Source organism: Fringilla coelebs (assembly GCF_963513975.1).
Source record: "Fringilla coelebs genome assembly, chromosome: 5".
NCBI lineage: Eukaryota > Metazoa > Chordata > Aves > Passeriformes > Fringillidae > Fringilla > Fringilla coelebs.
In genome coordinates, this window is record NC_140033.1 from 22,932,748 (window position 1) to 22,960,579 (window position 27,832).

The 27,832-nt window shown below is 39.5% G+C and overlaps 1 protein-coding gene and 1 long non-coding RNA gene across 4 annotated transcripts; one reads left to right on the forward strand and one right to left on the reverse strand.

Annotated features, from left to right (window-relative positions):
* Window positions 1–1,970: 1,970 nt before the first annotated feature.
* ING3 (inhibitor of growth family member 3) lies at window positions 1,971–18,808 on the reverse strand. 3 transcript variants are annotated; one of them, XM_084206623.1, is made up of 12 exons: window positions 18,668–18,808; window positions 18,428–18,499; window positions 14,284–14,384; window positions 12,840–12,905; window positions 10,646–10,742; window positions 8,418–8,489; window positions 8,032–8,148; window positions 5,963–6,021; window positions 5,410–5,600; window positions 4,078–4,270; window positions 3,539–3,577; window positions 1,971–2,905 (listed from the first exon to the last, which is right to left on the reverse strand). In XM_084206623.1, exons 1-12 carry the CDS (start codon window positions 18,693–18,695, stop codon window positions 2,789–2,791), a joined length of 1,152 nt encoding a protein of 383 aa, XP_084062749.1. In that variant the 5' UTR covers window positions 18,696–18,808; the 3' UTR covers window positions 1,971–2,788. The 3 variants fall into 3 exon arrangements, with proteins under 3 accessions (XP_084062749.1, XP_084062748.1, XP_084062750.1); XM_084206622.1 differs by having other exon boundaries at window positions 5,963–6,120; XM_084206624.1 differs by lacking the exons at window positions 18,428–18,499; window positions 18,668–18,808 and adding an exon at window positions 14,566–14,662 and having other exon boundaries at window positions 5,963–6,120.
* A 269-nt stretch (window positions 18,809–19,077) lies between these two features.
* On the forward strand, window positions 19,078–26,037 carry LOC311154120. The gene is made up of 2 exons (XR_014616176.1): window positions 19,078–19,259; window positions 23,994–26,037. It is a non-coding gene; the product is annotated as an uncharacterized lncRNA (long non-coding RNA).
* Window positions 26,038–27,832: the final 1,795 nt, after the last annotated feature.

Below are 27,832 nucleotides of genomic sequence, written 5' to 3' on the forward strand. Positions count from 1 at the left end.
GAGCTGCCTCTTTCCCATCCAGAAGAGTCCCAGACAATTCATCTGTTCCTCAGCTATGTTGTCATGATACAGCTTTGACCCTCCAATTTGAGCCTTTTCCTAGCTTTGCTGTTTTTTTGTAACAGAGCAGACCAGAATTTTACACTACGTTGACCTAACTGCACCATCAATTTACACAGTGTAAAACTGTTTTCAGTTTTATTTTTTATCTCCTACTGAGTCATTCTCAGCACTTTTGTGACCTGCTGCTGAACAGTGAGCTAAGGTTTCTATAAAATTACTAGGTAACTTCCAAATCACTTTCCTACATAGTAATCCCTACTTCCTACTTCAGAGGACTCAGCTGCAGGTAAAGTGAGATCTAAGTAATTCTTTATATATTCTTTTATATTTACATTGTTTTAGTGAAGTGTTTAAATGCGTTTTCCACTTCATCAGAGTCTGTCATGAGATTGGTCGGATGCTTTTAGCCCTTTCCATTTTTGGGTTTTTTTGAGAAAACAACATACATGCAAATGTCATGTTCCCATTTCAGCCTCTTCAACTGACCTCTTATGTAACTCTTGAGCAGCAGAGTCCTGCTCTTCTTTAGCAGCGTGTGTTGGGGATATTGCTGATTTATTCCTTTACTCTTAATGATTCTATTTTGCAAATAGCAGTGTGGATGTCCCAGTCAAGGGATGCCCACTCTTCAACCAGTGCATCACTGATTTTAAAGAAGCTTTAGTGAGAGACTTTGTACCTGTCTACCTAGGGAAATCTGCAGGTACTCTATTGACTGTGAGGCATGAACTCTCTCAGTACATGGCTACTCACACTGCTCAGAGCTTTTACAGTCTGATCACCTCCTGACCTGTAAGCTTCTTTTACAGGCTTCCTATTTAGATAACAAGAGTATGTACAGGTTTTATTGTTCTACATCTTTAACTTAGGTATTGCATTTATTTGTCCATTTGTTTTCTTGACCCAAAATAGTAATTTATTAACAAGGACAAGTTTTTTCTTTTTGTGAGTTCTCTAATTTCTCAATGAAAAAATAATTTATATTTCCCAATGAAACACGGATCCAATATTCACACTAAAATTTGAAATTTTGTTTTGGATTTGTGATTTTGGTACTATCTTGAGTATGGTTAACAGCAGGATGAGATTTTGCTGTATACAGTCTTAATTCTCAAAGGACTTAGTTCTTAGCCCTGGGGACATTCAGTTTAAGGAGAGCCTAGATTACTGGTTGCTTATTTAATTTCAATTTATAGCGTGGCACCAGTTTCCCACAAAACAAACACTTTGTTATCTCCACTGTCTCAACAGCCTCACTTAAAACCAGATATTCTAGTCTTCAAGTGTTTTTTTTAGACTGAGATTTCCACAGAAATATATACACAGCGCGTTGAGTTCCCAGTTTCAAGGGAACCTTAGTTAACTGCTTCTCGCTGTTTATTTTCACCAACTTCTATCCTATTCTTTTGCCAAAGTCTATTCATCATCCATAATCACATTTCCCTTCTTTCACATCTACTTTTACTGAGTTCATGGACTTTAAATGCCTACTTTTTTCATTTTGAAAAAAAAAGTGGTGTGACAGAAGCTTGGTTTCATTCTCTGCACATACTCTTATTACTAATGGACCCATCTGGTTTTATTCCCTTGACACTCTTTGCATGGTCATGTAATGGAACTGCTTCCTTCTCTCCCTCTTCTCTTCATGGGTCTGGAAAGCTACCACATGACAGCCACAGTCTTTCAGCCTAACACAGGGCTGAAGTAAAATCGTTATTTCAAAGGGAAAGCATATTTTTTAATAGTGGAAAGAAGAAGGAAGGAAGGAAAAAAATAAGCATAAACCCCAGATTTCTGTTCAGTGCTGCTGCATTAAAGAGCCAGAAAAAAAAAGGAAATTTGTGAAACCATTTCAGTGAGAGACCTTTTTTTTGACAAATGTACAGGAAACATTAATCTGAGGAGTTGAGGTTCTTTTATTTTACACCTAATACAATTCAAATTTAAAGGATTACTTGCACAAAAAAATAAACACATTTGGTATAAAAATTTATTGTCACTTTAACACCTTTTTTTCTTCTTATGGCCCCCGCCTTCTCTGGAGCAGAAACATATAAAGACTAATGGCACAAGTTTGTTGTATTCTACAGCATTTTTTGTCTTTACATACTCAAGTACCCTAAAGGACAACAGCCCGCTGTATACAAGAACCATTTTCTTCAGCCTGCTGAATTAAGTTTCATAAAGAACCAAAGCTATAAAGGCATTTTAAAAACCACTGTCTCTTTTTCCTTTCAGAAGCACTGACTTTTTGCACTATTAATATACATAGTGTTACGTAACAGCTCTTGAGTACAGTACATGCAGCAGAATATATCTGTTGTATATAAAACATACATTTAAAATCTTGACTTATTGGAATTTTTGGAAGATTGAGTACTTGTAGAATGCCCACTGCTTAGAGAAAATGGTTTGATAGTACAAATATCTGCATATGCTGGCCACTGGAACAATCCGAGGCTCACTGGAATAGTATCTGTAGCACATCAAGGTGCATAAATAATTTACCTACAATATTAAAACAGGACTTAGCCAAACCAATAGTTCAAGATCTTATGACAGGGGGCTGGAACTAGAAGATCTTTACGGTCCTTTCCAACCATACCATTCTATGATTGCTATGTTACTCTTCAGTGGTTGCAAGGAAGTGTGGTGAGAGCTGCCCCTCGCCTCCCAAGTCCTTTATAAAACCTTATTTATGCAATTTTTTTCCAGATGAACAAACTTATTTATGTCTACTGCCTCTTCTCTTCATTGCAGCTGTACACTGTGGACAGTACCATTTCCCTTTTGGTGCTTCTGTCAGTCCAACACATCCATAGTGGAACCACTCAATAGGGCACTACAAAAAGAGTTAAAAGAGAGGGTTTGTGACTTGGGGATTTTTTCAAAATGCAAATTTTTTATCACAAATACAATTCTATGAAAATGAAACATGAGTGGAAAGGATAGATTCTGCATTTCACACCAGTCACAGGACAAAACAAGGAGAGGGGAAGATCTGCAACACACACTCAGTACACTAAGAAAAATGATAAAAATTCTAGGAGTCATATATGGAATCACATTACAGAGCAAAATAAGTATGTTGTGCTTTGAAATACTTAGTTTGACAAAGAAATCTTATCACTCACTTCTGTTAAATGTAGTTATCTCAGTAAATACATTATTATATTCAGTGTTCTTTGAAAACTTTTTTATTTGAAAAGGATAGCCCTTATTAGCAGTGAAATAGCTGAAAATTCACAGAAATACAGGATATTTTGAAGCAGGGCATTTTTGAACCTAGCAAAGGCTGCAGGTTTCTAAAAGAATCTAAGCTGTGTGGAGACATGAAAAGTTTCCTGAAGGATGGTTCAAATCATATGCACTTTACTCTGAAAAACTCTACTCAGAAACAAAAAAAAAGGCAACTCCTACATGCAATAATTATATGCATAAGCGTCTCATGAACCTTTTGAACTTTGTTACTTACATCTTGGTTATCGCAGCCTACCATTTCACCATAGGACACCTAGTAAAATAAGAAAAAAAAAAACCCTTAGCAATTACATTTTGAAAGGGCCAACATTAAAATTTCTTCCTCTGAGGAGTTTTTCCATTAATAGCAGTGACAACATTTTCATTTTACTTTTGTTACACAACCCAAACACCATCATGTTCACAGTGAGTTGATTTTCCAAAATTGTTTACTCAAAAGAAGATACATCTGCATATTTCAGATTGGATAAAAACTAAATTCACTGCGAACCCCCTCAATTTTTTTAAAATTTAATTATTCCTGAAGTCTCTATTAGAAGATTTAAAACTCTCCAAGGATATCACATCACTTAAAAAACCGGACTACTTTTAGCTGCAACAGTTCATGATTCACATCACCAGTAAGTACATAAAAACAGATCAGAAGTTCAAGAGTAAAAATACAGTTTTTTCAAAATTAGTATTTGGAGAAGGAAGTTCAGCTACATCAATTGAGCAGCTGTAGTTGTATTTCAATGTGGAGGCCATTCTTACCTGATTACAAATACAGTAACGTGGCTCATTTGGATCATAGGTCCAATCAACCTGGCTATTAGAATCAGACTCTGGTATTACTGCTGTTTGCTGAGACAGTTCTTGTGCCAGCGCAGATGAAGAAGAACATGATGATAGAGAGGAAGAAGATGATGATGATGAGGACTGCTGACTTGAGGATTTGTTGTTGTTTCTGAGGAGGAATAAAAAAAGAAAGGAAAAAAGTGCAGAGATGATTTATTTTCTGCCAAGTGAAAGAATCACTAAACAAGTACTTTGTTGACTCTGAACTACTGCAGTATGTAAATCCCAAAGCTATCATTCACCATCACATTTCATTCAATCACTGCAAGCACTGGAATGCACCCACTGTATGCTCAGGAAAAGGAAACAAGTCATACTAGCTTACAAGTGCAGGACATGCTCTTCTAATCAATGGAATTTAACAGCTCCAAACTGTCAAGTGGCTTTAACAAATGCTTTTCTTCACAAAGTGTTCCATCAATAGCTTTGGTGTCAAGTCCTTATAAAAATTGTTACCAATAAAACAGGAATTTACATATAAATAATGTCATATGTCATGTACAATAGATAACTGTTTTGAAAATGACTGATTCTCTGTTAATCTCCACTCAAGCATCAGCAATCACTCCATAGGAATGGTGCCAGAATAAAATTTCTCTGCTTTTGCTTATAGGTCAGACCTGACACCCAAGATATTCATAGATGAAAAATGCTTCTCAAACAGCATTATTAACTGAGTTGTGAACACACACAAATTGGAATGAAGAAAAAAAATCAAGACAATTTAAAAGGATGGGCACTTTGAGACAAATTCTTTCAAGTACAAGTTCTGATTGTTGAATGTGTTGTGATATTGTGTTGTTAAAAATGTTTTAGAACTTCAATCAGAAATGAAATTCATTCCCTGTTCTAGACGGTCAGTCATTAGAAAGTGTCATGTTTACTTGAAACTGGCATCAAACATCTCCAGATTATTTCAAAACCATCTACAAACCATTGCACAGTAATTCCCAACAACTGCTGTTAGAGCAAATCTCTCCAAAACACAGAAAAGTGAGGGAAGAAACTTGATTGTATCTTACATAAAAAAGCAAATCAAGAGAGTGAGTTTGCTTAAAGAAAAAGAAACAGAAGGACTAAAGAACACAGCCCTGCACAAAAAATGGTCAAGAGGCAGTAACTACCTTCTGCTGATCCCCCCTCACAGATATTAAACACAATATATTTCAATTATGGCCCATGATCTTTTAAAAAAAAGCTCATCTGTCTTCAAAGTTATAATTGCAGTCAACAAGCAAGGAAACCTACTTGCTTTTCCTGCCACTTCGTGAATCTGTGGTTGATGAACTTAACGTCTGAGTTAATGTAGATGCCAGAGCTGATGATGAATATCCAGCTGAATCTCTGGACAATGAAAATTCTCTTCCAAGCTGAAAATCATTGTTCTTAAATGCTTCATAGCTGGCTTTTAGACTGGATGTTCGTCTTCCCTCCTTCATCTAAAAGGAATGCCGATATTGTATCAGATTACACAGTAAAGCTCCTACATAAGGCTGCTAACTGCTAATGATATGTACAGGTTCACTCATTACCTTGTTAATGAAATTATGTACAGAAAGCAGTTAAATGTGTGACAACATCTTCCAGGAAAAGTCAGAAAACAAGTTGTCCCTTTAGGCAAGCTATACAGGATGAAACTGTTGCATATTAATAAAATTCTAATATGAGAATTAAATCACATCAGCTGAAAGTGATCATGGGAATTCAGATTTCAAAAGAAAAAGAAAAAAAAAAAGCAGTCACCAGCCTTTCTTCTTAATCATAAGTGGATGGCAGATTGACAAGAACAGTTTGACATTACCTGTGCCGTGGCTTGCACTGCTTGAGCTGCTGCCATGGTAATTGCACCGGCCCCGGATCCTGAAGATAATGAGCCCAGGTTATATGATGCCAATGGTTGAGAAGAGTTTGTATTGTATGCATTGTTTGAAGAGGATGATGAATTACTGTTTCGACACCCTTGATGAATAGAACACATTTATGAAATTCAAAATGAAACTAAATTCCTTTGCATTTTAAGAAGAGTTATATGACAACTAGTGAAAGAGTAGGAACTCCATTTACGCATCAGACCAGTCTAATAATTTGGAAAAAAGGTTTTAAAAGTAATTAGGCACAGCCAGTATTTGTTTGGGGGGGGGGGGGGGGGGGGGAAGAACTTTGTTCCCTATCTATCCTCATGTCCTTTTAGAAAGACAGCTCTCACTATGATACTCAGCTATCGAAGAACAGATGCAGCTGCTATACATATGCCTATATTGAAATAATTCTCACTACTATAATCATAAAGAAGAGGGTAAGAATGATTACACACCTATACTGTTTCTGAAGGAAAACTTTCAACAGTCTTAATTCTAAAAACTACAAATAACTTTTAATGCAACACAATTTCCGAGCTCATCTGCAGAATGACAGCTGCTCTAAATATAGCTACATTTTATTTGCAGCCTCAAGTGAAGTTTCTTCAAAAGAAAACTAAAATAGACATGACTGAAACAATTTAAAACTGACTTAAAACATGACTGAGGTAGCTGACTTACTTTAACACCTTAGTCTTTTATTTTCAGAAAAGAAACTATGAAACACCTTAATATTGAGAGTAGGCAGAAAGGTTTAGGTTTTTTTAGTCACTGTATACAAAAGGAATTTTCTTTTGACATGGACAACATAGGTGTGAGAATTCTTTTCCCTTATTTTGGAAACTCTTGTATGCATTTTCTTCCCAAAAATAATGCATTGATCTCTTATATTTCTACTACCAGCTGAATGAAATTGTACTGTTATCTTCCTCAAAGTATAAATAAACCAGCCATAATACAGCTGTTAAATGACAACAAAGCAGACACACTTCATGGACAACACAGATGAGTAAGAATGCCTGCAATTTTTCATGTTTCAAGTAACTGAAAATCCCAGGGAAAGGAGTATCAGTCTCTGATTGAGGACTGGCTGAATGGCAGATCTCAGAAGGTCATTACCAATGGCACAGGGTCTAGAAATTGCACAAAGGAAAGTGCAGTGCACCTGGAGAGGAATGACCCCATGCAACAGCACAGGCTGTGGACTGACCTGCTGAAAAACCACCTTGTGGAGAAGGACCTCAGGGTCCTGGTGAACAACAAACTGTCCCTGAGCCAGCAGTGTTCCCTGAGGGCTAAGAAGGCCAACAGTGTCCTGGGGAGCATTAGGAAAAGCATGGCCAGCAGTTGAGGGAGGTGATCCTGACCCTCCACTCAGCCCTAGCAAAGCTGCATCTGGAGTGCTTTGTCCTGTTCTGGGCTCCTCAGTACAAAAGACATGGAGCTCCTGGAGTGGGTCCAGTGGAGTGAAAAAAGGATGATTAAGATACTGGAGCACCTCCCTTATGAGGAAAGGCTGAGGGAGCTGAGCCTGTTCAGCCTCAAGAAGAGACTACTGAGAAGGGACCCCATCCCTGTCTGTGAGCATCTGAAGGGAGGGTGTCAAGGGGATGGAGCCAGGCTCTGCTTGGTGGTGCTGAGCAACAGCACAAGAGACAACGGGCAGGGTCTGATACACAGGAAGCTCCATCTGAATATAAGGAAGAACTTCTGTACTGTGCAGGTGGCCACACACAGGACAGGCTGCATAGGAACAGGATGTCCAAGGTGTCCTGAGTGGCTGTGGAGTCTCCCTCACTGGAGATACTCAACAACGGTCTGGACAGCCCTGTGCCATGTGCTCTGGGATGGCCCTGCTTGAGCAGGGAAGCTGCACCAGATGACCCACTGGGGTCCCTTTCAACCTTACCTATTCCATGATTCTGTGATTTCAGAAGACTAACTCACAAATATAATTCAGTTTCTCTTCCTCTGACTAACAAGCAATGAAATGAAAAACAATTAGGATTACCTGGTGTGTTTTCTTTAGAAGCATCTGATGTCAGGGTAGATAGAAGAGCTTCAGATTTAAACTTCTTTTCAGGAACATGATCTGTTGTACTATGGTGAGATGGATTGTGTTTCCTTTCTAAATGAAATAAATAAAGAGAAATGTAAAATCTATTCAGCTTGAAAGTCAAATTATGCTAGCACTATCAGCTAATTCCCACCAGCAAAACCTATTTCATTCTTGCACTTCTTAACAGACATGATTAGTGTTTATTTTGCTTTGTTTTCTCCTTGAAATTATGGAGGGGAAAAAAGTTCCGAACCATCTTTTTCCTCATATTTCTCAAGAAAAAAAAACAACAAAGGGAACATAAAAAGTGGCCATCTTTATAAGTTTCAAATACTTACTCTCTACTGGAGTGTGAGAATGGGAGTGATGGTTATTCACAGGCTGTGCTGGTGTATCCAGCTCCAGAGACCCTAAGATGGAGGTAAGAAGGACACGAAAATTGAGAGTTGGCACCGTTTTAACTTTTACATACTAAAGGGATCTTTAAAATATTAACCAAATCACAATGCAGTTATATTTATTTTAATCAGAAGAATTTTTGCTGGAGTTGAAACTCTTTCTACAGTACAACCACAAACCAGTGAGATTAGTTCTCAAATAAAAACTGGTGACTGCTACTGTCCAACTGTTGAAATCAAGAACTTAAAATCAAGGCAAATAAGAAGAACCAAGAACATTGCCCTCACCAAGCCACTTAATCAAATGAGTTGCAGAATGGCTGCACCAAAAGTACTGACAACCTACTCCAGTATGAACTGAAGACTAAACAATGTAAACTGTACAAACAAGGCATCTTGTTCCACTGAGTCTACCTTGCCACATTCAGTCAAAACTCAAGAAAATAGCAGTTTCCTCTTTTAAGATGATTAAACATTCAAAAGAAAGAGCTGCAGATCATCATCCAGATTTTCTTAATATCCAAAATACACAGAGCAACAATAGAAATAAAAACAAAACAAAAAACCCCACAAAACCAACAAAACAACAAACCCCACCCCCATCCTCCCCCCCCCCCAAGAAAAAGGAAAAAGACAGGCATAAATCCAAGTACATGTCTAAGAATAACATTTCTTGTAAGATGAGGCTAAATAATCACTGCATAGGAGAGACTTTGGCTATAAATCTGGAACAATATACAATATTTTGTTCACCAATCTCTAACAAAAAGATTTTGAAGTAGTTGCAATACCTACCAACTTACGTTTACATAGAAGACAAAACAAGAAAGCAATTCATATTCATTTTTCAAAATCTGTATTTTGAAATCAGCACTTCTTTACCTCTTCCAGTGCTTTCAAAAAGCACTGAAGTACATGAGTAATACATAAATATTACAGAAGTTTAAATATAGTTATTCTAGAAGAGGATCAAAGCATAAGGAGCTATTTTGGCTGAGAGAACTTCAATCACGTTATGAACTTGCCCAAAGGCTGCCCTCTGGTGGGACTTCAACCTTATGTATTTACTTACTCTGAAAGCTAAAAATGTTAAGTCTCCTACTTTAAGCTTTATTTAAAAACAAACACGGAAAAAACCCCCTCAAACCAAACAAACCTTAAAGATGCAACAGGCAGTCTAGCGCTTCTGTATTTTGATTTCTTGAAATCCTATCTAGCAACCTCTCCGAACACGTGGTTCAACGGTAGGTAGGACCACATCCTAAAACCAACTGGGATTTAAACTATAGTAAACTAGTCCTTTTCTGTAACTGCTAGGTAATTAATAGCATTTAATTTAGAGTTTTATTATATTGTGCCTGTTCTTTGTAATAGCAGTTACAAATAAAATAGCCCCAAACTACCAGGTTATACAACTCAGCCACAAAAAGTTCCAAGAAAGAATGCTTATTCCTAATACCCCCAAGTGACTTAAGTACATTTTCACTATATTTGGCTATGAGGATAGCCACTGCGTCCATAATCACAGTAGTTACATCAACTCAGAAATTTATCACATTTCAATTCGATGTCTAAATGCTGATATGTACAGAAAAGACAGATTCTTCTACACCAAGCTGGCGAAAAAGCTGTAACTTTACATTTTTACTCACATTCTAAATACCAGCATGGTTGTATTTAAATGCAGGTTTCCTACCTAAAATGCTTTTCCTTCACTGACCCATTATAGAACAACCCATTCTTGCCCCTTTAAAATAGAAAACCACCAAGTACATGGAAAACTAAAATAATAACCCTTCTTAGTTTGGTGGCAATCAGTTCAAGGAAGAACTGTTACCCTTGCAACTGGGTAGGTGGCACGCTTAGGCCAAAGTACTTGGCTGAATACCTACAACCATTAAAAACAGGTTTTAAGAATTATGTTACTGTAGCAATTCACAAGGACAACAGTTGTGTGAGAAAATTATTCTACTTACTAAAATGTATTTTTATTTCACTGATATAAATCAAGGTTGAAACTAAAATTTGAGAGTGGGTTAAACTAAAATTTCAAAGTGGGTTAAAACATGGGTGAAAATACTGGCAGCCACTAACAAGTGTATGATACTTTAGTCCTGCAAATTGACAGAAAGTCTGTTAAGTTCTTAAAGAAAATCATGCATACTTACGTCTCTCTAATATTTCTGTAATTCCAGCATTATCTGCTTCAAGTTCCATTTTAAATTTAGCGAGTTCCTGGTCCAGTTTTCTCAAATGACGGTCTACCTGTTTGTTAGACAAAGCAAAAATAAATAGCATCCAGTTCTGGAACATGAGTATTTACATCCTTAATCTCCAGCTTGCTAAGTATTTCCCTTCCAGCAATTTTGTGCCACGCAGCACTTAACACAATAATGCACAGAAGGGATCTTCTTGGTCACCTTCATTTCCCTCACTCAGCAGAGACACTGTTGTTAACACCAAAATAGCATAGGGAAAACTCCAAGCCACTTATTTTCAGAAATAAAAATGAAGAAGACTTGGAGGTGCTCTGGTTATGCAAACTTAAAGGGGAAAAGAAAGAACAGTACATGACATGGACTGTAGTAGAAATTCAGCTGCTCTAGGGAAATTGCAAGTTCTGAATTGAAACCCGTTTGCAATTTGTGTGCCACTATAAACACCAATAAATTTGGTGTGTGCTGAGTCTCAACTGAAAGTGGAGACCCCTGTGTGTTTCAGCAAACTATGATGTGCTCTTGGGTATTAAAAATTAATTAAAAAAATTCTCAACTCACTATCATGAAAAGAAACACTACATTCCAAATGCTTTCTCCATCTGTAATCACACAGCAAAATTTACCCATCTCTACTAAAAACTGGGAGGTTTTTCCAGTTATCAGCTAAGCAAAAGAGAAGGGGCAGTTCCAACTTCTAGAACAACTTTTGGCTAGTTGTAGTGAAACTAAAGCAGTTGTTTTATGTCTTCTATATTTGAGTGTAGTCTGACTTGCAGGTTCTGTTCTCTTGAGAAATGTAAAATAAATAAACTTTAAATCACATGCCATCCCTCTCTGGGTCTGGCCATCCATCCAATTTTTTACCCAATGAATAATGCACCTGCCCAAGGTATGAGCAGCCAGTTTCTCCAGGAAAGTGCTGTAGGAAACAGTGTCAAAGGCTTTACTAAAGTCAAGGCAGAAAACATCCACAGCCTTTCCCTCATGTATTAAGCAGGTCACTTCATCACTGAAGATCAGGTCAGTCAAGCAAGACCTGCCTTTCCCAATCCCACGCTGCCTGGCCCTGATCCCCTGGTTGTCCTGCTTGTGTCACGACACTCAGGATGATCTGCTCCATGACCTTCCCCAGCACTGAAGTCAGGCTGACAGGCCCTTACTTCCCTAGATGCTCTTCTGACCCTTCTTGTACATGGGCATTACATTGCTAATTTCCAGTCAGCTGGGACCTCTGGTGAACACCCAAAAGTGGCTCAGTGACCTTTTGCACCATCTCCCTCAGTGGGGAGGATTCCCATGACAGCCACAGACTTGTCTGTGTCTAAGGGGCACAGCAGGTTGTTGACCTCCCTGGAGCTAAGGGGACTTCCTTCTGCCTCTCACCCACTTCTTCCAGCCCAGGGGGCTGGGTACCCTGACAACAACTGGTTTATTGCAGCAATAAAGGCATTAAGTAGCTCTGCCTTTTCTTCATCCTCCATCACTATGTTTACCTCTGTATTCAAGTAAAGGATGGAGATTTTCCACAGCCCTTCTTTTATTGCTGATATATTTTTTAAAATATCTTTGTCCTTCACAGCAGTAACCAAATGAAGTTTCACTTGGGCTTTGGCCCTTCTAACACATCTCCCCACACAACCTCATAAAATCCTTGTAGCCCTCTCAAGTTGCCTGACCATTCTTCCCAAGGCGATACACTCTCTTTTTTTCCCCAAATTGAAGCCAAAGCTCTGTATTTAGCCAGGCTGGTCTTCTTCCCTGCAGGCTTCTCTTTTGGAACATGGGGATGAGCTGTTCCTATATATTTAAGATTTCCTTCTTGAAGAATGTCCAGCCTTCTTGGACTCCTCAACACTGCATCACAAGGCATTCTCTCAACCAGTCTCCTAAACAGGCTGAAACCATGCATTAAAATCTTATGATTTCTAACACTATTTCTCTGACTTATATTTAAGTGACACTTACTACCCAAATTCTTAAAAGTCAATAAAATATCAAATGTTTCTTTCACCAGCAAAACATCTGTATGCAGACGACATAAAAGTACAGCACACTGCAGCATGACTGCAGTGCTTATCAAAATGCTTAGAACTTCTCAGGGCATAAATTTAGGCAATTCACCACAAGTCTTATGTCCACTTACCAGATCATATATTTGATTAGCCAGTTGCACTTTTTCATCTGCATCTTCCAATGCTTTATAATAATCCTGTTACAAAGAGAATTTTTAAAAAATATATTAATGTAACAGAATTAATTTCAGTAAGTTTAAGCTGCTGTTATGAAGCACAATATATAAGTCAAAAGGACAAATTTAAGTCAGTTTTCAGAAAGACTGAAATTTTACTGTAAACAACAATCATCTGAATTTTAAATGAGAGCTATAATATATATCAATTTATTTTCTCTGTGTTAGAAAAAGCCAAATTACAAGAAGGAAACACTTCCTACTGGAGTGATATTTAGATGTCTGCAAGAAATGCTACAAGAAATTAAACAACCTTGGATTTATTTCATATTACAGAGCAGCATCATGTTATGGACTTTAAAATAAGAGCATGTGTTATTTCAGGACCACCACAAATCCTACTGTTCTTCAAAATGATGCTGAAGAACTCTGTGGGGAAGCCTTTCCAGCACTCTAGTTAAACAGAGATAATATTGCATATAATTTAAATTACTTTAAAGTAAGTTTCTCTAACTCATGAGTGCATTCTAAATAATTTGACTAAAACAATCTAGAAGTCTCCTCTAACCAATGAAAATTCACAGACAAAACTTAAAAAAAAAGTATGTTTTCAAATGCTTTTACTTTAGATTCGAACAGATTTTACTGCCTTTTAATTCTCAATTTCCACTGAGTAGTATCTTCTGTAAAAACTACTGGAAATTTTGATTCAACGAAAGTCAAGAGAAAAAGTTTTATTTATTCCAGTGGAGTCAGAGCTCTGACCTTTTTCAGAATCTAAAAACCTATTTGCATTAATTAAAGAAGAAAACAATCCTTACCCAAATTAGGGGCTAAAGTAGCCACTGTAGGAGACTACAAAGGAGTTTTTCCTGACAAAATGATGGACTACATTGCTAAAAATACCATCACCAATGCTCAAGTATTGAAGGATAACTCGGAACACATTCATATTCATATTCTTACTCCTCCCTCTCTTAAGCTAAATAGACCATATGTATAATGTCTAGGACATGGGCAGAAAATCACAGGAAATGCTGAATCTAAGCTTGAAAAATATCCTCTAAAAGAAAGCACATTAACTTGGGCAACTTCACATCACACAAGCACAAACAAGAAAATCTGAGCTCCAAATTTAGGAGCTCAGGCTTCCTCACCATTTCAGGATTACATTTTTTTAAAATGCTAGCAAGTGCTCACAAAAACTTCAGAGAAATTCTTGATCAAAGAAACCTTTCACTCATTTTTCTCCTCCAAGGTAGTTCATCCACCTCGATGAAAGCCTAAGGGAAGGCACAGTTCTGAACACTTAAATCTCCTATCAATCATAAACTATTTTTTCCTAAGGTTGTCTTAGTTTGTAAAAGAAAAATCTGACCCACTCTCATGATATCCTTACTTTTTTGATTGATGTCATTTGTTCTTCTCTCCATTCAGGTTTGTTTTTCTTTGCATTCATAAAAAATTCATTTACCCTCTGCTCAAGCTGATCCATTGCATCTGTAGCATAGGAAAAGATTGAGACAAATGTTATTTTCTCATGCACATAAACATTAGAAAATAAGGGGAAATTTTTTTCTCAAACAAAGTTGACAGGACTGAGGTGCAAACTATTAGAGAGGAAAAAAAAGTAAAAACCAAAACAACCAAGCAACAGTGGACAGCGGAGGGAAATATTTACCTTAATTTCCAAGAAGCAGAATTGCATTCTGGTAGGATTCTCATCAAGGTTCTTGTGCTCTCCAGCATGGGACAGGCAGGACTCCAAGTTCTAAAGGTTTTTTGTCCCTAAGAGCAGTGGTAGTGACTTAAAGCACGACCCAAACTCCTCACCCAGGGCTCTAGACTGCTGACTTTGGAACATTCTAGCCAGTTACAAACTGAGCAGGAAACAAAATGTTCTCCTAAGAGAAACAGTCAAATACAAAACCAAATAATTGAAAAAAATTAGTGTCTCAAAAAGGTAGACCAACTGAAGAGCAAAGTCACTTCCTTTAAGTCCAGGGCCTCTCCACTGTTTGCCAGGAAGTGTCTGGGCAAACTGAAAGCACTCACAAATTATTCCCTCCACCCCCAGAGGAGTAATTGCACTGATGAACTATTATTTGGACAGGATTCTCACTTTCATGAAGTTGAGAAATATCATAAGGGGGAAAGAATAAAACCACCCATTTTCTAACATTAACTATCTCTAGAAAGGAAAGTGTCGACCACAAGCTATTTTTTTTCTCATTGTTTATTGAGACAGAAACAGGGACTCTCTTCCCTTTCCCCTCCAACCTTCTCCCACTGAGTTTACTATTTCAACAGCTGGACACTTGTGAGCTCAACAGCTTGCACATTTCCAAAAACATGCAGCTGACTCAGTCAAACTAGCTTGGAAAGCCTTGCTAGTGCCAGGATAGATGACAGTACTGAAGTTTTTTTCCCAGCATTCTCAGTGACATTGCCCAGCTATCAGTTTTAAATTAAATGTGACAATGCACGAATCACCTACAAACTTCAGGCTCTGGGTGCAAAACACCTAAGAAACTTTCCAGAGACCACCATTAAAACTGGATTTGCCAAAACAAAATGCAAATTAATTAAGTAGTTCAAGAAGCTCATGAAACCCTAAGTATGATTTACTCTGAAAATCCAAGAGGCCAACAGTCTTCCCAACTCTGTGAAAATTCACAGCTAGAACTATTTAAATAACCAAAAAACATTCATGCTCAATGATCAAAAATATTAATCAATTTTCTTTATACTGGGAACATTCTGGACCAAAACCAACAGGAATCTAACAACTGACTGGACAGAGAACTATTAATCCCAAGCCATAACAGTTGGGACATAAGTTCACATCAACTTTATTTAGACCCAGACACAGTAGTCAAACAGCTCTGGAGTAAAACAGGCTAAAGCTGGAGAACCTGAACAATAAGCATTTTTCACTTGCACCATGCAGAGAACATTAACAAGCCTGAGAGGCAAGCAAGAAGCACACACTTTATATGGAGGCTTCTAAAATCTTTGTTCTTTGACCAAATGACTCTAATTTGCTCCAAAAAGCCAAGAGACAAAATGTTCTATCTCCTATCCTCTGAGCACAAATACCTTAAGTGTTAGTTATTCCAGTGGCTCCATAAATAGGAAAAGATAAAAAAGTATCTTCCCTCTTCACTTTTAATTGAGGACATGTTATCAGTCTGTGTGAACCTGCCTAGGGGAAAATTTCCACAAAAACTTGGTCTCTCCTGAAAGAGCAGAAGAGGCAAAGGCGAGTTCAGGTCAGATCTATCAAGTTATACAGAAAGTTCTCTCTGCTACACTCAACTTCATCAATTTTTTCTTGTGATATTATATTCTGAGATACTCATTTCTTAGATCAAATTTTCCAAGACAGTTGCCCAAATTTCTATGAGAACAGAATCCTTTTTCCAGATAATGGCATTTTACCATGAAATCCTGATAGTCCGTGATTTTAATTTACAGAGAAACACATTTTATGCTTTATGTGGAGCTCAGTTAAAGCTCAAGAGTCAAATCCCAGCTCAGATGATCTTCGCTTTTTCTACAGTAATCTTATCAGAATATACAGCAGATAGACCTGGTTTATTGTTTCTTCCAACAACAAACAGCAGGACCTGCCTCATTTAGGAGTCAGTGTTGTCCAAAGAGGACAGAATACAAAGTCAACAATGACACTACAGCAGAGCATCCGAGGTATCTCTGAATTACAAATCATGTAGATTTCTGGGACACTGTCACTCATCAAAGTACTGCTTTCAAGTACTTCTGAGACACCAAACAACCTCTAGGTTTGCATGTGGTGTTCATTATGCAGTTGGACAAGTGATGCTGAAGAGGTGCTAGTCCAGCAGTTTCATAAATGTCTTTGGATACCCTGCCAATCATTGCACAAGAATCACAGAAGTACCAAGGTCTGAGAAAATTTTTCTCTACACCTAAGGTTGGTCCTAGTATACAATATTCACTGTCATTTACTATTTCCAGTAATACAACATGAAGTGCTATTTGTTATTTTCAGTTGAAGCAGAGGAAATTACAATCTGCTGTCTTGGCATTGCTAGCCCCCTCAAGTTCTCAAACACACCTAAAAAAACCACTCAAATACACCTAAAAAAAACCCTACTATTTTCTTTGCCTTCTTATGGAACGGAAGTAAAATCTGTGAACTTATTCCAAACTATCCAAGTCAGGGCTCACTTCCCCTCATGACAGTCCCTGGTAATAGCAACTTCAGAGCTGCTATGTCACAGAAGGAGCCATGACAGCTCCCACAACTTCAAGCACTGAACCCAAGACAACATTTAGGTGACGATATACCAAAAAAAAATCCTAGAAACAGTTCTACATGGGTCAATAAGGCCTGTTAAACAGACCTGCTGGGTCCACTGAAGTAAATATCCAACGGAAAGCACTTTAAAGTATTATTGAAGTGTTCCCACTTAGTGCTGCATTTTGTATTCCTATACAGTGTTCCCTTGCTATTTCAATCTCTGCTCTTTCTCTCCTTCCCCTTTACAATAACCTGGCCCCTCCATATTGATGATTGCTCTCATCTTTTGTACAGTAGCAGTTTCATTAATTAATACTTTTGGATCACAGTTATAGATAACCATATTAATTGTGTGTTAAATGACTGCAACAGCTACCCAGAGTGTCACAGGACATCTAAGTCCCAGAGGACATTGAATTAGAAAAGATGAAATGGCAATGCAGCCTGAAAACAGCCTAAGGCAGTGCATTACATCAGGATATAAGCAGAGATACAAAGTGATCTACAAAGAAACCTGAAGTGTATTTGTATTTTGTAAAAAATATGTATTTATACAAAAGTAGGCATTTATATACAATATAATTTGTATAAAACCGAAAGTACATTTGGTTGCATGTCAGCTAGGGCACAAAGGGCCGAGCAAATGGCACCTTCCCGTGTTACTATTAGGGAGCTGGCTGGAAAGTTTCAGGGAGAGCATGCCGCTGCCTACTGGAAGGAGTGGGACATAACTCATGTTCCAAACCACCATCACTGCTCTTAGGGATCAAAAATCTAAAGACTTTGGGACGTGCCACCGAAAATGCCTTTGGGAGCAGCACAAGCCCAGGAAGGTAGCTCCGCTAGGGCCCTCCTTGCGCCGAGGCCCGGCGGGCGGGGGCGTGGGGCGGGCCGGGGGCTGCCGCGACAGCGCCAGGGGCGTGCGCCCCGCCCCTCGCCTCATCGCGGCGGCTCGGCAGTCATCGCCCGCGGGAGACGACGAGCCGCCCCCGGGCCGAGCGGCGGTGCCGGAGAGCCGCGGACGGGCTGGGGAGGGGGTGCGACCGCCACGGGGCAGCGCGGGAGAGCGGGCGGAGCTGCTGCGGCAGGCAGGAGCGGCGCCGCTTCGCCTCCTTCCTTCCTTCCTTCCTCCCCGGCTCGGCCTTCCCGCCCCTGCCGCCCTGCGGCGGGGGCGCGGCGGTGGGGCCGGTGCCCGCGGGGCGGAGCGGGGCGGGCGCGGAGGGGGCGGGCGGAGGCGGAGGGGGCGGGACTCACGTACTCTGCACCTGCAGGTCCATCTCGCGCATCTCGGTGAACCTGTCGCGCAGATCCATGGGAAGCTGCTCGATCACTGCGGGGACACGGGGGAGCGGGAGAGAGGGGGGAGGGAGGGAGGGAGCCAGTCAGTCACTCGCTGCCGTGGGGGAGGGGGGGCGCCGCCTCCTCGCCGCGGCTTCCCCCGGCTCCCCCGCACCGGCCGTGCCCGGCCGCCCGGCGCCCCCGCCGCGCACACACTCACTCTCCAGATAGTCCTCCAGGTACAGCATGGCGGCGGCCGGGCCCGCGCCCAGGGGCTGCTCGAGAGCGGGCGCTCGTCCCTTCCAATATGGCGCCGCCGCCAACAACACCAGCGCCTCGACTCAGCGAAAACAACATTGGCGGCGGACGGCGCTCGCCGCGGCCGCGCCGCGATTGGCTGCTCGCGCCGCTGACGCGCACCGCGGCCCGCGCTCTGCCGCGCGGCCTCACGGGAAGCGTAGTCCGTGCTGGGCGAGCCGCGGGGAGGCTGCGCGTCCTGCCCGGCGTTGTCGTTCCGGCTGGTCCGCCGTCCCGGGAGCGTTCCCGCCGTCCCGGGAGCGTTCCCGTCTCACTGGGGTCGCGGCATTCTTCTCCGGGAGCAGTTTTGGGCCCTCCGGAGCGTCCCAGGCGCGACTGCAGCGCCGCAAGTCGGGCGAACGGAGAAGGAAAACTTGCCGCTTCTTGACCAGTGTCGAGGCTTTTGTTTGTCCGTTGCTGTTTTCGTTGGTCGCGGCCGGTAGTGGCTCATTAAATGCGTAAGGAACGGCGAAGCTAATGAAATGGCTTCGGTCCGTGACCTCTCACGGCAGAAGGTAAAAAAGCTGCTCCGTTCACGCAGGTCACAGGTACGGACAGGCTTAGGAGAGGAGAATCCTACGTGGGCTGTGAATTGCTGTTCGGAGTGTAACGCCAAAATTGTCTGACAGCACTGATTGCCATCCAGTTACAATACTCCTTGCAGTAATTCACTTCCACGTGTTTGGGACTGGGGTTTTTCACACAGTTTCATTCCCCCAAATAGTCTTTTCCATCACTCTTCTGTTGCTGTTATTTACTGCTTTAAGCATGTCCTGATTTATTTATCCAGACGTTTTTTGCCCGAGGGAAGAAAATTTTGGCGCTTGCACGATGCCAGGTGAAAGTATAGGAGCATAAGAATTGTGGTAGCAGGTCAGGTTTGCTCTTCACCCTGCTTTTTGTTGCCATGTCTTTATCTGTGACAGATGTATCCAAGCAAAAAGGAAATGTATGCTTTAGCCAAGTATGAGTAAAACTTGCATGGGATGTTCTTGAGGGTCAAGACCAATGGAAAGTGGTACTTTTCCCATGTCTGGAGTTCATGTATTGTGAATAATAAGGTAAAGATGACTGAATTTTGGGAAGTGAAGGATACATTTTGTATATAGCCTTTATAAAGACTGATGGTAGTAATGTGTTGGATACACAGGGTATAGCAGGCGTGTTGAGGGGTTTTAACTCCTTTGCCATTAAAGATGGGGGAGAATGAAAAGGTGTAACAAGAAACTCTCAATAAGTTCTCAATTTTGTGAGAAAAGTGCTGCATCAGTGTGGTCACTTTCCATACTCACTCCATTCTCAGCCATGTTGTCTGCACTGCCAAACCAGAAATACCAACTACTCTCATACATGGAAATGAGAATAGATTTTAGATGGTCATTAGGCTCAGTGAGCCTTAGCGGAAATTATCTCTTATATTACTGCTCATACAGATCTCTTTCCTGTAGAACTTCTGACTAGTGTAGGCATAACAGTATTTTTAGAGTTTTGTGTGGGAAATTACTTTTTTGTGTTTTACATACAGTTTGGGATGTAAAACACAAGACTGACCCTTTGTGGGAAGGTAAATGTCTGCACTTACCGAAGTGAAAGGGTTTGATGCAGCAAGAGAACTTAATCCATGCAAAAGCACAGCAAAGTAACGGCATCCTGTCTTCATTAGGAGAAAAGCTAGGTGAATTTAGGGGAAATCTGAATTGGTGACATCACTTTCTTTTATGCTTAGTTGTGGCTTTAATGACTTTTAAAGAAAAAAAGGTTGTAGACATGTTTGGGAGCACATTTCATGCAGCTGAAGTCTAGGAACAATACCGTAAACAAAGACAGCTGTGTTAGAACCACAACTGAAATATGGTCATAGAGTATGGTCATAAGTCCCTACCATTTGCCTCATGACCAAAATCCCAAGACAGCACAGACATTGTGACTTCTCATCTTTGCAAGCTTGGGGATAGCTAACAAAATTCTCAGTGAGGCCTACTGTGCCCAGGTATTTTATGTGTGTTGTGGTGCCCAGACCAAGGAGCACAGCTCTTGGGGCTGTGTCTCAGCCATTTCCTTTAGTAATGGCATGTGCCTGGTGTCTGTTAGTGAAACAGGAAAATGAAACTGCTATGCAAGCAGAATGACAAAGTACTAGTGATTGCTGCTGTCTGCAAGGTATGAGTTCCCCCTGTTTATGTGCAGTGGTTTATTGGAATGGAAGAGTCTCTTGTAGAAATAGAGACCTGCTCAGAACACTGTCCACTATAGTGCTTTACAGTCAGGGATGGCAGGGGATTGAGAGGTAAACTACAAAGGAAAATACAATTCAATGTGTTCACTATATATTGAAAAGAAAACAGCTACTTATTTATGTACCTGTAATCTTCTTTAGTATTTTTTAGACCAATGAAGAAGCTCCTAATTTTCATTTCTCCCCATAATAATTCATGTTGTATAGCCACACCAACTTCAGTAGGATTGCTTGTGTAAGTGCTGTTTATCATGACATGCCAATGGCACTGAGTTTAAGCTGACATTTAAGAAGTGATAAGCCAAGAGACAACCATAAAAAAGAAACTGTTTTTACAACAGAAAACTTATGTTGTTTATAAATGCAAAGAATTAACTCTATTGATTAACTCAACTTTTAGAACAACCTAATTCCACAGTTCCTGATAAGGAAACAGGGATTAATGAGTGTTTATTGGAATGCAAATACAGTGAAAAAGAACTAAACACCAGCTGTGAACTCAAGGTAAAACATTCAATTTGTGAATTACAATCAACATTGCTCAAAAAACTCCTTTGCAGCTACAGAGCTGCTTAGCACAGGAAGCAAAGGGAGGCCATAGGAGCTGCTGTTTTCTCCTGTTTATATAATGTTATTAATGTTGATGACTTTTCTCCAGCAAATGTTTCACATAAATCATGTTTCATCACTGTGACGGAGTGATGGCACAAAGGAATATTACAGATGCTCTGTGATCTACCTAAAGCTAATTGCTTGCCTAGGTTTCATTAGTTTTCAACTGACAGGAAAGAAGAAAGCTGAAACATAAATTTATGTTCTGATGTGTGCTTCTCAGATGGGGGTTAAGATTTTCAAATCTCCCTCTCCTGCACTTACCCATTCCATATCTCTGTAATGTCCTTTTTCTATTATAATTGCTTCTGTCTATTGCAATGTGTAGAGCTTTTTGACACATCTAACTCCATCATTTCCATCTTCGTGTTGCAGCTGCTCTCTGTTGATACCACCCTTTCCTTCTTCTTTCCAAATCCATTCTGTCTTCTGAGTCGGTCGTATGATTGCTGGAGCTTTCTGTACCCGTTCGGGACTGTCACAGTTTTTTATTTACTTCAGTAATCTAATTTTTAAATCTTGTCTAATATGGTGTTTCTGGACTTAGAGTCCTTTTGTTTTGTTTCTTTCTTTTCAAGAAGGACACATTTCTAATGATATTTGAAAAAATCAAGGAAAGACCTACCTAGCCCATCCCTAGATTGTTATTCCGGGTCTCAGCTACTGCTGGTAGGTTCCTGTGCTTTGGTTTGTCACATGGGAGCCTCCCTGCCTGTGGCACACAGAGGTTGCAGATGTGCATCTCTGTGTTTCTCAGGGCTCTCACAGAAGAACTTCCAGAGTGACAGCTAAGTGGCATCCACCCGAGCCTACATAAAACTGCAAGCCTGGGTAGCTCTTAAACTACCAGAAAGGAGCAGTTTGCTTTTCTTTGGCACCTGCTCCTGCTGCACTCCAGCAGTCCTGTGTGGCAGGCCAGAATCCATTCACCACGGTGCACTGCTGTGAGCATGTGTTGTGGATCGCAGCGTTCCCAGCACTTCTGGCTGCCATGGTCAGTATCAGGCCTGCTGCTCTCCTCACATGCTTTCAACTGTTTTATTGTAATTCCTCCTCACATCCTGTTTGTTGCCTGCTGTTTTTCTGCTGTTGCAGCTGTTTTTTCCATTCTTTCCAGTCCACCCTGTTTTGCAGTCCAGCTGTCCCTCCCAGCTGCCATAGACTCCACCGTCTCCCAGATTCCACCCCTTCTGCTGCTGCAGGGGCATCACCCACAGCCTCACTCCCTCTGCAGGAAATAACTATCATTCCTGCTGTACTGCACACCATGGCTATTGGAGGACATTAGTTAAATAGCTGAATTGTCTTGAGGCTGAGCACGATGGAAGGATTACAGCACGATTGTATTTTTTTTCTGAGCAATCAACTTTATGTAATGGGAAACTCCATCCAAAGCTGGATCCTAGGAAAAAGCTGTGTCAGAGTTTTAAGTACATAATGTTACTCTGGTCTAGTGCAGCACTATGCAGGAACTTCACTCTTCTGTGAAACAGAAGTCCCTCAGAAGGGAAAATTTGGCCCAGGAATATTGTGCCTGGATGGTAATCTCTCTTGAGAAATCAGTTTCCTTTTCTGCTGATTACAAACTTGCATTCTGAGATTCACATTCCTGTTTCTGGAAGAAAATCCATGACCCCAGATAATTAATTTGCTTTAACAGTCAACAGGAAAATGGAACTGCCATTTATCTTTCAGCTTGACTTTGTGTACAGACTCAAGCAATTATATCTCCATCTTTTAGTTAATTTTATCTGCTACAGACTCAGTTAAATTTGCTTGCAGATTTTTTTCAGTTATTTCCTGAAAATCTGCAGGATATGAGCAATTGCTGTTTATATATTAATCACTGAAATGTTTTATCCTGACTTCCTAAGGAAATAAAGCTCACATGAGCAGTCCATATGTTTGTGTGAATATTTCTTTATTTGTTTTTTCATTCTGCCCTGTCTCTACAGAATGGACTAATTTCTGCCTAACTGAAAAAAAAACCCACGTTGTTCTTTTAGAGATTAATTGTGTACTTACTAAATGCTTTCCTGCAGCTAATAGTTTTGGATTTTTTTTTCTCCCTTTCACTGAGGAGATTTCAATATGAACCTTCCGTGTATTAGACTCAAGAAAATCTACTCAAAAGCAATGAGTACCCAAACCATAAAAAAATCTTCTGCTGATGAACATAACTTATGCCCAAGGAACCAACATAAGCAGTTTTGGTGCTCACAGAACGTCCAGGTTTGTTTGCTTGATTTTCTTGCCATCCTGAATACTGGACCACGTGGCAATAAGTAGGAAGGTGATTATCTTAATGATTACTTAAACACTTTAAGTAAAATTTGACATTTCAAATGCCTTTTAACTATTTATCTGTAATGAAAGACATTTTCTGCCTTTTTCTTTTCAGATTTATGAATGTATTTTTTCCATGAGGCCAGGACATGGTTGTGCCTGGAATTGGCTCATATCTACTAGTTTCCATCAAGAAATGCTATAAATTTCTGGCATGCCAGGAGTGGCACAGAAGAATGTGGGATATGACACCATCTATGCCCTTTGCTCATCAGAAAATGTGTCCTCTGAGAATTGAGGTCTACAGATGCAGCAGGGAAAAAAATAAAAGAGCTGAAAAGTCTTGTGCTCAGAGCACACATCTAGGAGATGATAATGCAGTTGTATTACTCTCCACTCAAATTCATGCTCTTGTAGCCTTCTTTGTCACTGAGGGAAATTCACAGAAGCTGCAAGTGGCAGCAGGGGAAGGAAGTAACTGAGAAATTTGCCAAAATAATGACATTATGACTGACTGAAGTAGCACAGCTGACCCAGAAGAGGATGCAGACTTTGAGGGCAGGCATGAATCTTCACTGCCTCTGGGCTTACACTGTCAGATACCTGAGTATAATCACCTCTTTCATGGTTTCAAGAGCTGTGCAGAGACTGAGGCACTTGAGTTCAGACTCGGAGGAGTTACAGGAAGGATAGTCCTTCTGACAGAAGGCAAATATCCTAACTTCTTACCAGAGAGAGAAGATGTACTGCAATTTAGCATAAGAATGAGTCTGCCTCTTTGGTTTGATAATGTAAAGCAAAACTTGGGGGGAAAAAAGAAGAACAACGAGTTCCTTGAAATTTTATTACCAAATTGTATTACCATAGGTGGTAATAAGATTGTAGCTGTGATACTTTCAAAGATAGAGGCAAATGCTCTTTCTGGGGAAGCTAACTTAGATGATAATTATTTCATTAAGATGTATACAATTGATGAAAATATAGACAACTTGGAGAGCACAGAAGTTCCTCTCCAACTGTCCCATTGACTTCTGTTGTCTGAGTTTTTAAACTTTTACATGATCTAAATGTGCCTATTTTAGAAGTATAGCTTAGCTTACAAATGAACGAATCCTATTTCTTACTGGCTTGCATCAGCATACTTTAAGGCTGTTGTGGTTATTATTTTTGTTCTGAAATGCAAATTCATGGTCCCACATGTGATGAACCCTGTCATGTTAGTTCCTACAGAAATAAAGAATAAAGGGTGATGACAGCCTAAGCTAATACCTAATTTGTTTTTCATCTCATGCACTGGACGAGTAACCTTATGATATTTTTAGATGAGTTCTAAAAGTTTGCAATCAGCATGTACAATAATAATGTAAGAAACGGCCTCATTTTTTGCATATATGCAAAAAATCCCTAATGTGATCATGTAGTAGGTTATTTGAAAATGCACTGTGAAAGCAGAAGAGGCAGTAAGTGCCATTGCAATCCATTTTAGAAGGATTGTTCTTCCTCCAAGTTCTCAAACATCTCCATTATTTTGATACATTTCTTTCCAAAAGAGAAATCTAAGTCTTAAGCCTTCAATATTTTTTTAGTGCAGATGGGGAGTTTGCCTCTCTATGTGACAGTATTGTATTTCAACAAAATATGAAGAGAATTACACAGTCACAGTCACTTTGGACTTTACTGGCATAATAATAATTGCAATGAACAGCCTGTTTTCAGGCAAGTGACAGGAATGCCACAGCTTTTCTAACATAACCAGAAGATCTTACAAACAAAAGTGTTAATTTTGAGGAAGAGATTCTAATTTAGAAATTTTTCACCTCTCATTTTCATGCATGTTGCAGAACTGTCTGGTCTTTTATATTTACATATGTTATATCTATTTAATTTGCTTGTATCCCAGAAGTTATAAGAAATAAGGACTTTACCAGAAAAGAGAGTTATTTCACAGGAGGCCACAAGTTGATTTTACAGAAACTCTGAGCTAGTGTGGCAAGGGAATGTATTTTTTAAAGGGAAAAACTCCTTATTGATAATTATCTGTCAATAATTTATAAGGGAAGCACTAAAATCACTGCAATTGTTAATATCAAAGCAATTTGAAAACAGAGCTAGCATTTTTTTTTCTTTTAATAAAAATCCTATATTCCACTTGGTTACAACATCAAATTTTCTTGGCTCTTCTGTGTGTGTCTGCCCTTAAAGAATAATGCAAAACACTTGGGAATGCAGTTGACTGGGAATTCTTCAATGAAACAGTTTTTAGCTGTAAAATACTCTGTATAAACTAATACGCTTGCAAGAACCCAAGTGCTTCAACAGGGCTTTTACTGAAACACAATGCTCCAGAGAGTGAGAGCATAATAGGTAATAGCCTTTGGTCATGAAACTCCTGGGAGTTAAGCAACAAACTCACAAGTGTCTTCTGTCTGATTTAGGTTGGCCCTGAGATTTTTTTTCTTCTTGATCTGCCTAGTGTGAGAGAAACCAGTCTGTAGCTAGTCCAATATTCTGTCTGGTTATGATTCTGGGTACTCAGCTTCACAGCTTTGTTGCAGAGAATTTGAAGAAAATATACAAAAACATAAAGTCATAATCCATCTCCAGAAAAACCACTTTAGGGTTGATTTCCTGGTGTCTGGAGCATATTTCTGGGAGAGGAAGAAATGGCAGACCTGCAGACTGAATCTGAGCCTTTCATATCCCAGGTAAAATCCTCTTACTGCCAGGCTATTACCTGTGCATTCATTAAATTGCAAGTGTTTAGTGACATTTAATAGAGCCAAGGAACATTTAAGAAACCTTAAAAAGTTTTACAGGATAAAAAAGCCCCATTTCCTAGTCTAACCTGATACTCTTTCATCAATAGGGAACAGATTTGATTTAAAGTCTTATAAATTATTAAAAGCTCATTTCAGTTTGACCATGATTACATTTATATTCTAATAGAATTAACATAAAGAATTGCTTTTGTTAGCAGTGAAATCTGGTACTCCACAATTGACAATGTTCTCTACACAGAAAGGGAGAATCTTTCCTGAAAAAATTGACAGAAAGTGTGAAGAACTAACTTTGTATATCATCCAAGGCAATGTTTTACAAATTTTTGAGAAAAATCCAATGGCTCCTAGATTATGGGTCTAAGGCATAATGTTAAAACTATCAGGTCTCACCATGTTGTAATCCAATAACAACTGCATAGCATAGTAAGAGATTAATATTTGGTGTAGATAGAAATAGGTCTTTTTTTTTTTTTATTGTATATGTCAATCTTTCTTTACTGCAATTATATCTGGGCTGTTTTTCCATTTTGAGGCTAAATGCAAATTCAGATTATAAATTATTCCTTCTAAAGAATACTTACTGGATAAAGAAAAGCCTAAAACAGTATGTCTTAGCAGTTATTTTCTTTTGTAAACAGGATCAACTCAAACAGTGCTGCCAGACGATAATGATTAATGGTTCAAAACACTATAGATCTGCATTATATAATGCATCTCATATCCTTGAAATCAGGATTGTAATTTGTCATTGTTGTCTAGAGCTAAAATTACAACAGGTAATTTGCAAGAATAGATTGTAGTGTTTTATAATTGCTTTTTAAAATTCATATGGTCTTATATTTGAATAAATATTAGATCTCAGAGCAATGCATTAGTTTTCTGTGTAGTGACGTGCAATGCCTGGAAAATCAATTACACCTTTTTTAGCTAAAATGACCTCTATCATATTTCTCATATGGTGTGGTACCCTATAGGTAGTACCAGAATACAAGCACACTCCTCCCACCAAGAAGTACTCATTTTCTACTTTTATTTCCTTATCTCTACTCAGCCATGAGAACTGGCAGGGTTCACAGCTAACCCTTCAGGTCAGAGCACATTCTGACTGCTCATGGCAATTACTTTTTGGTCTCTTGTCAGCCCTTACGGGGGGCTGTTTTCTCCTGGGCCCTCC

Bases quoted from the DNA above. Each gene is read 5' to 3' on its own strand.
- ING3 (XM_084206622.1), bottom strand. From the start codon at position 18,695: ATGCTGTACCTGGAGGACTATCTGGAGA. The intron at 8,490-10,645 runs GTAAGTATGCAT...CCTCCATCTTAG, and splicing joins TACAGAAATATTAGAGAGAC to GGTCTCTGGAGCTGGATACA. The intron at 3,578-4,077 runs GTAAGAATGGCC...TTATTTTACTAG, and splicing joins GTTACTGTATTTGTAATCAG to GTGTCCTATGGTGAAATGGT.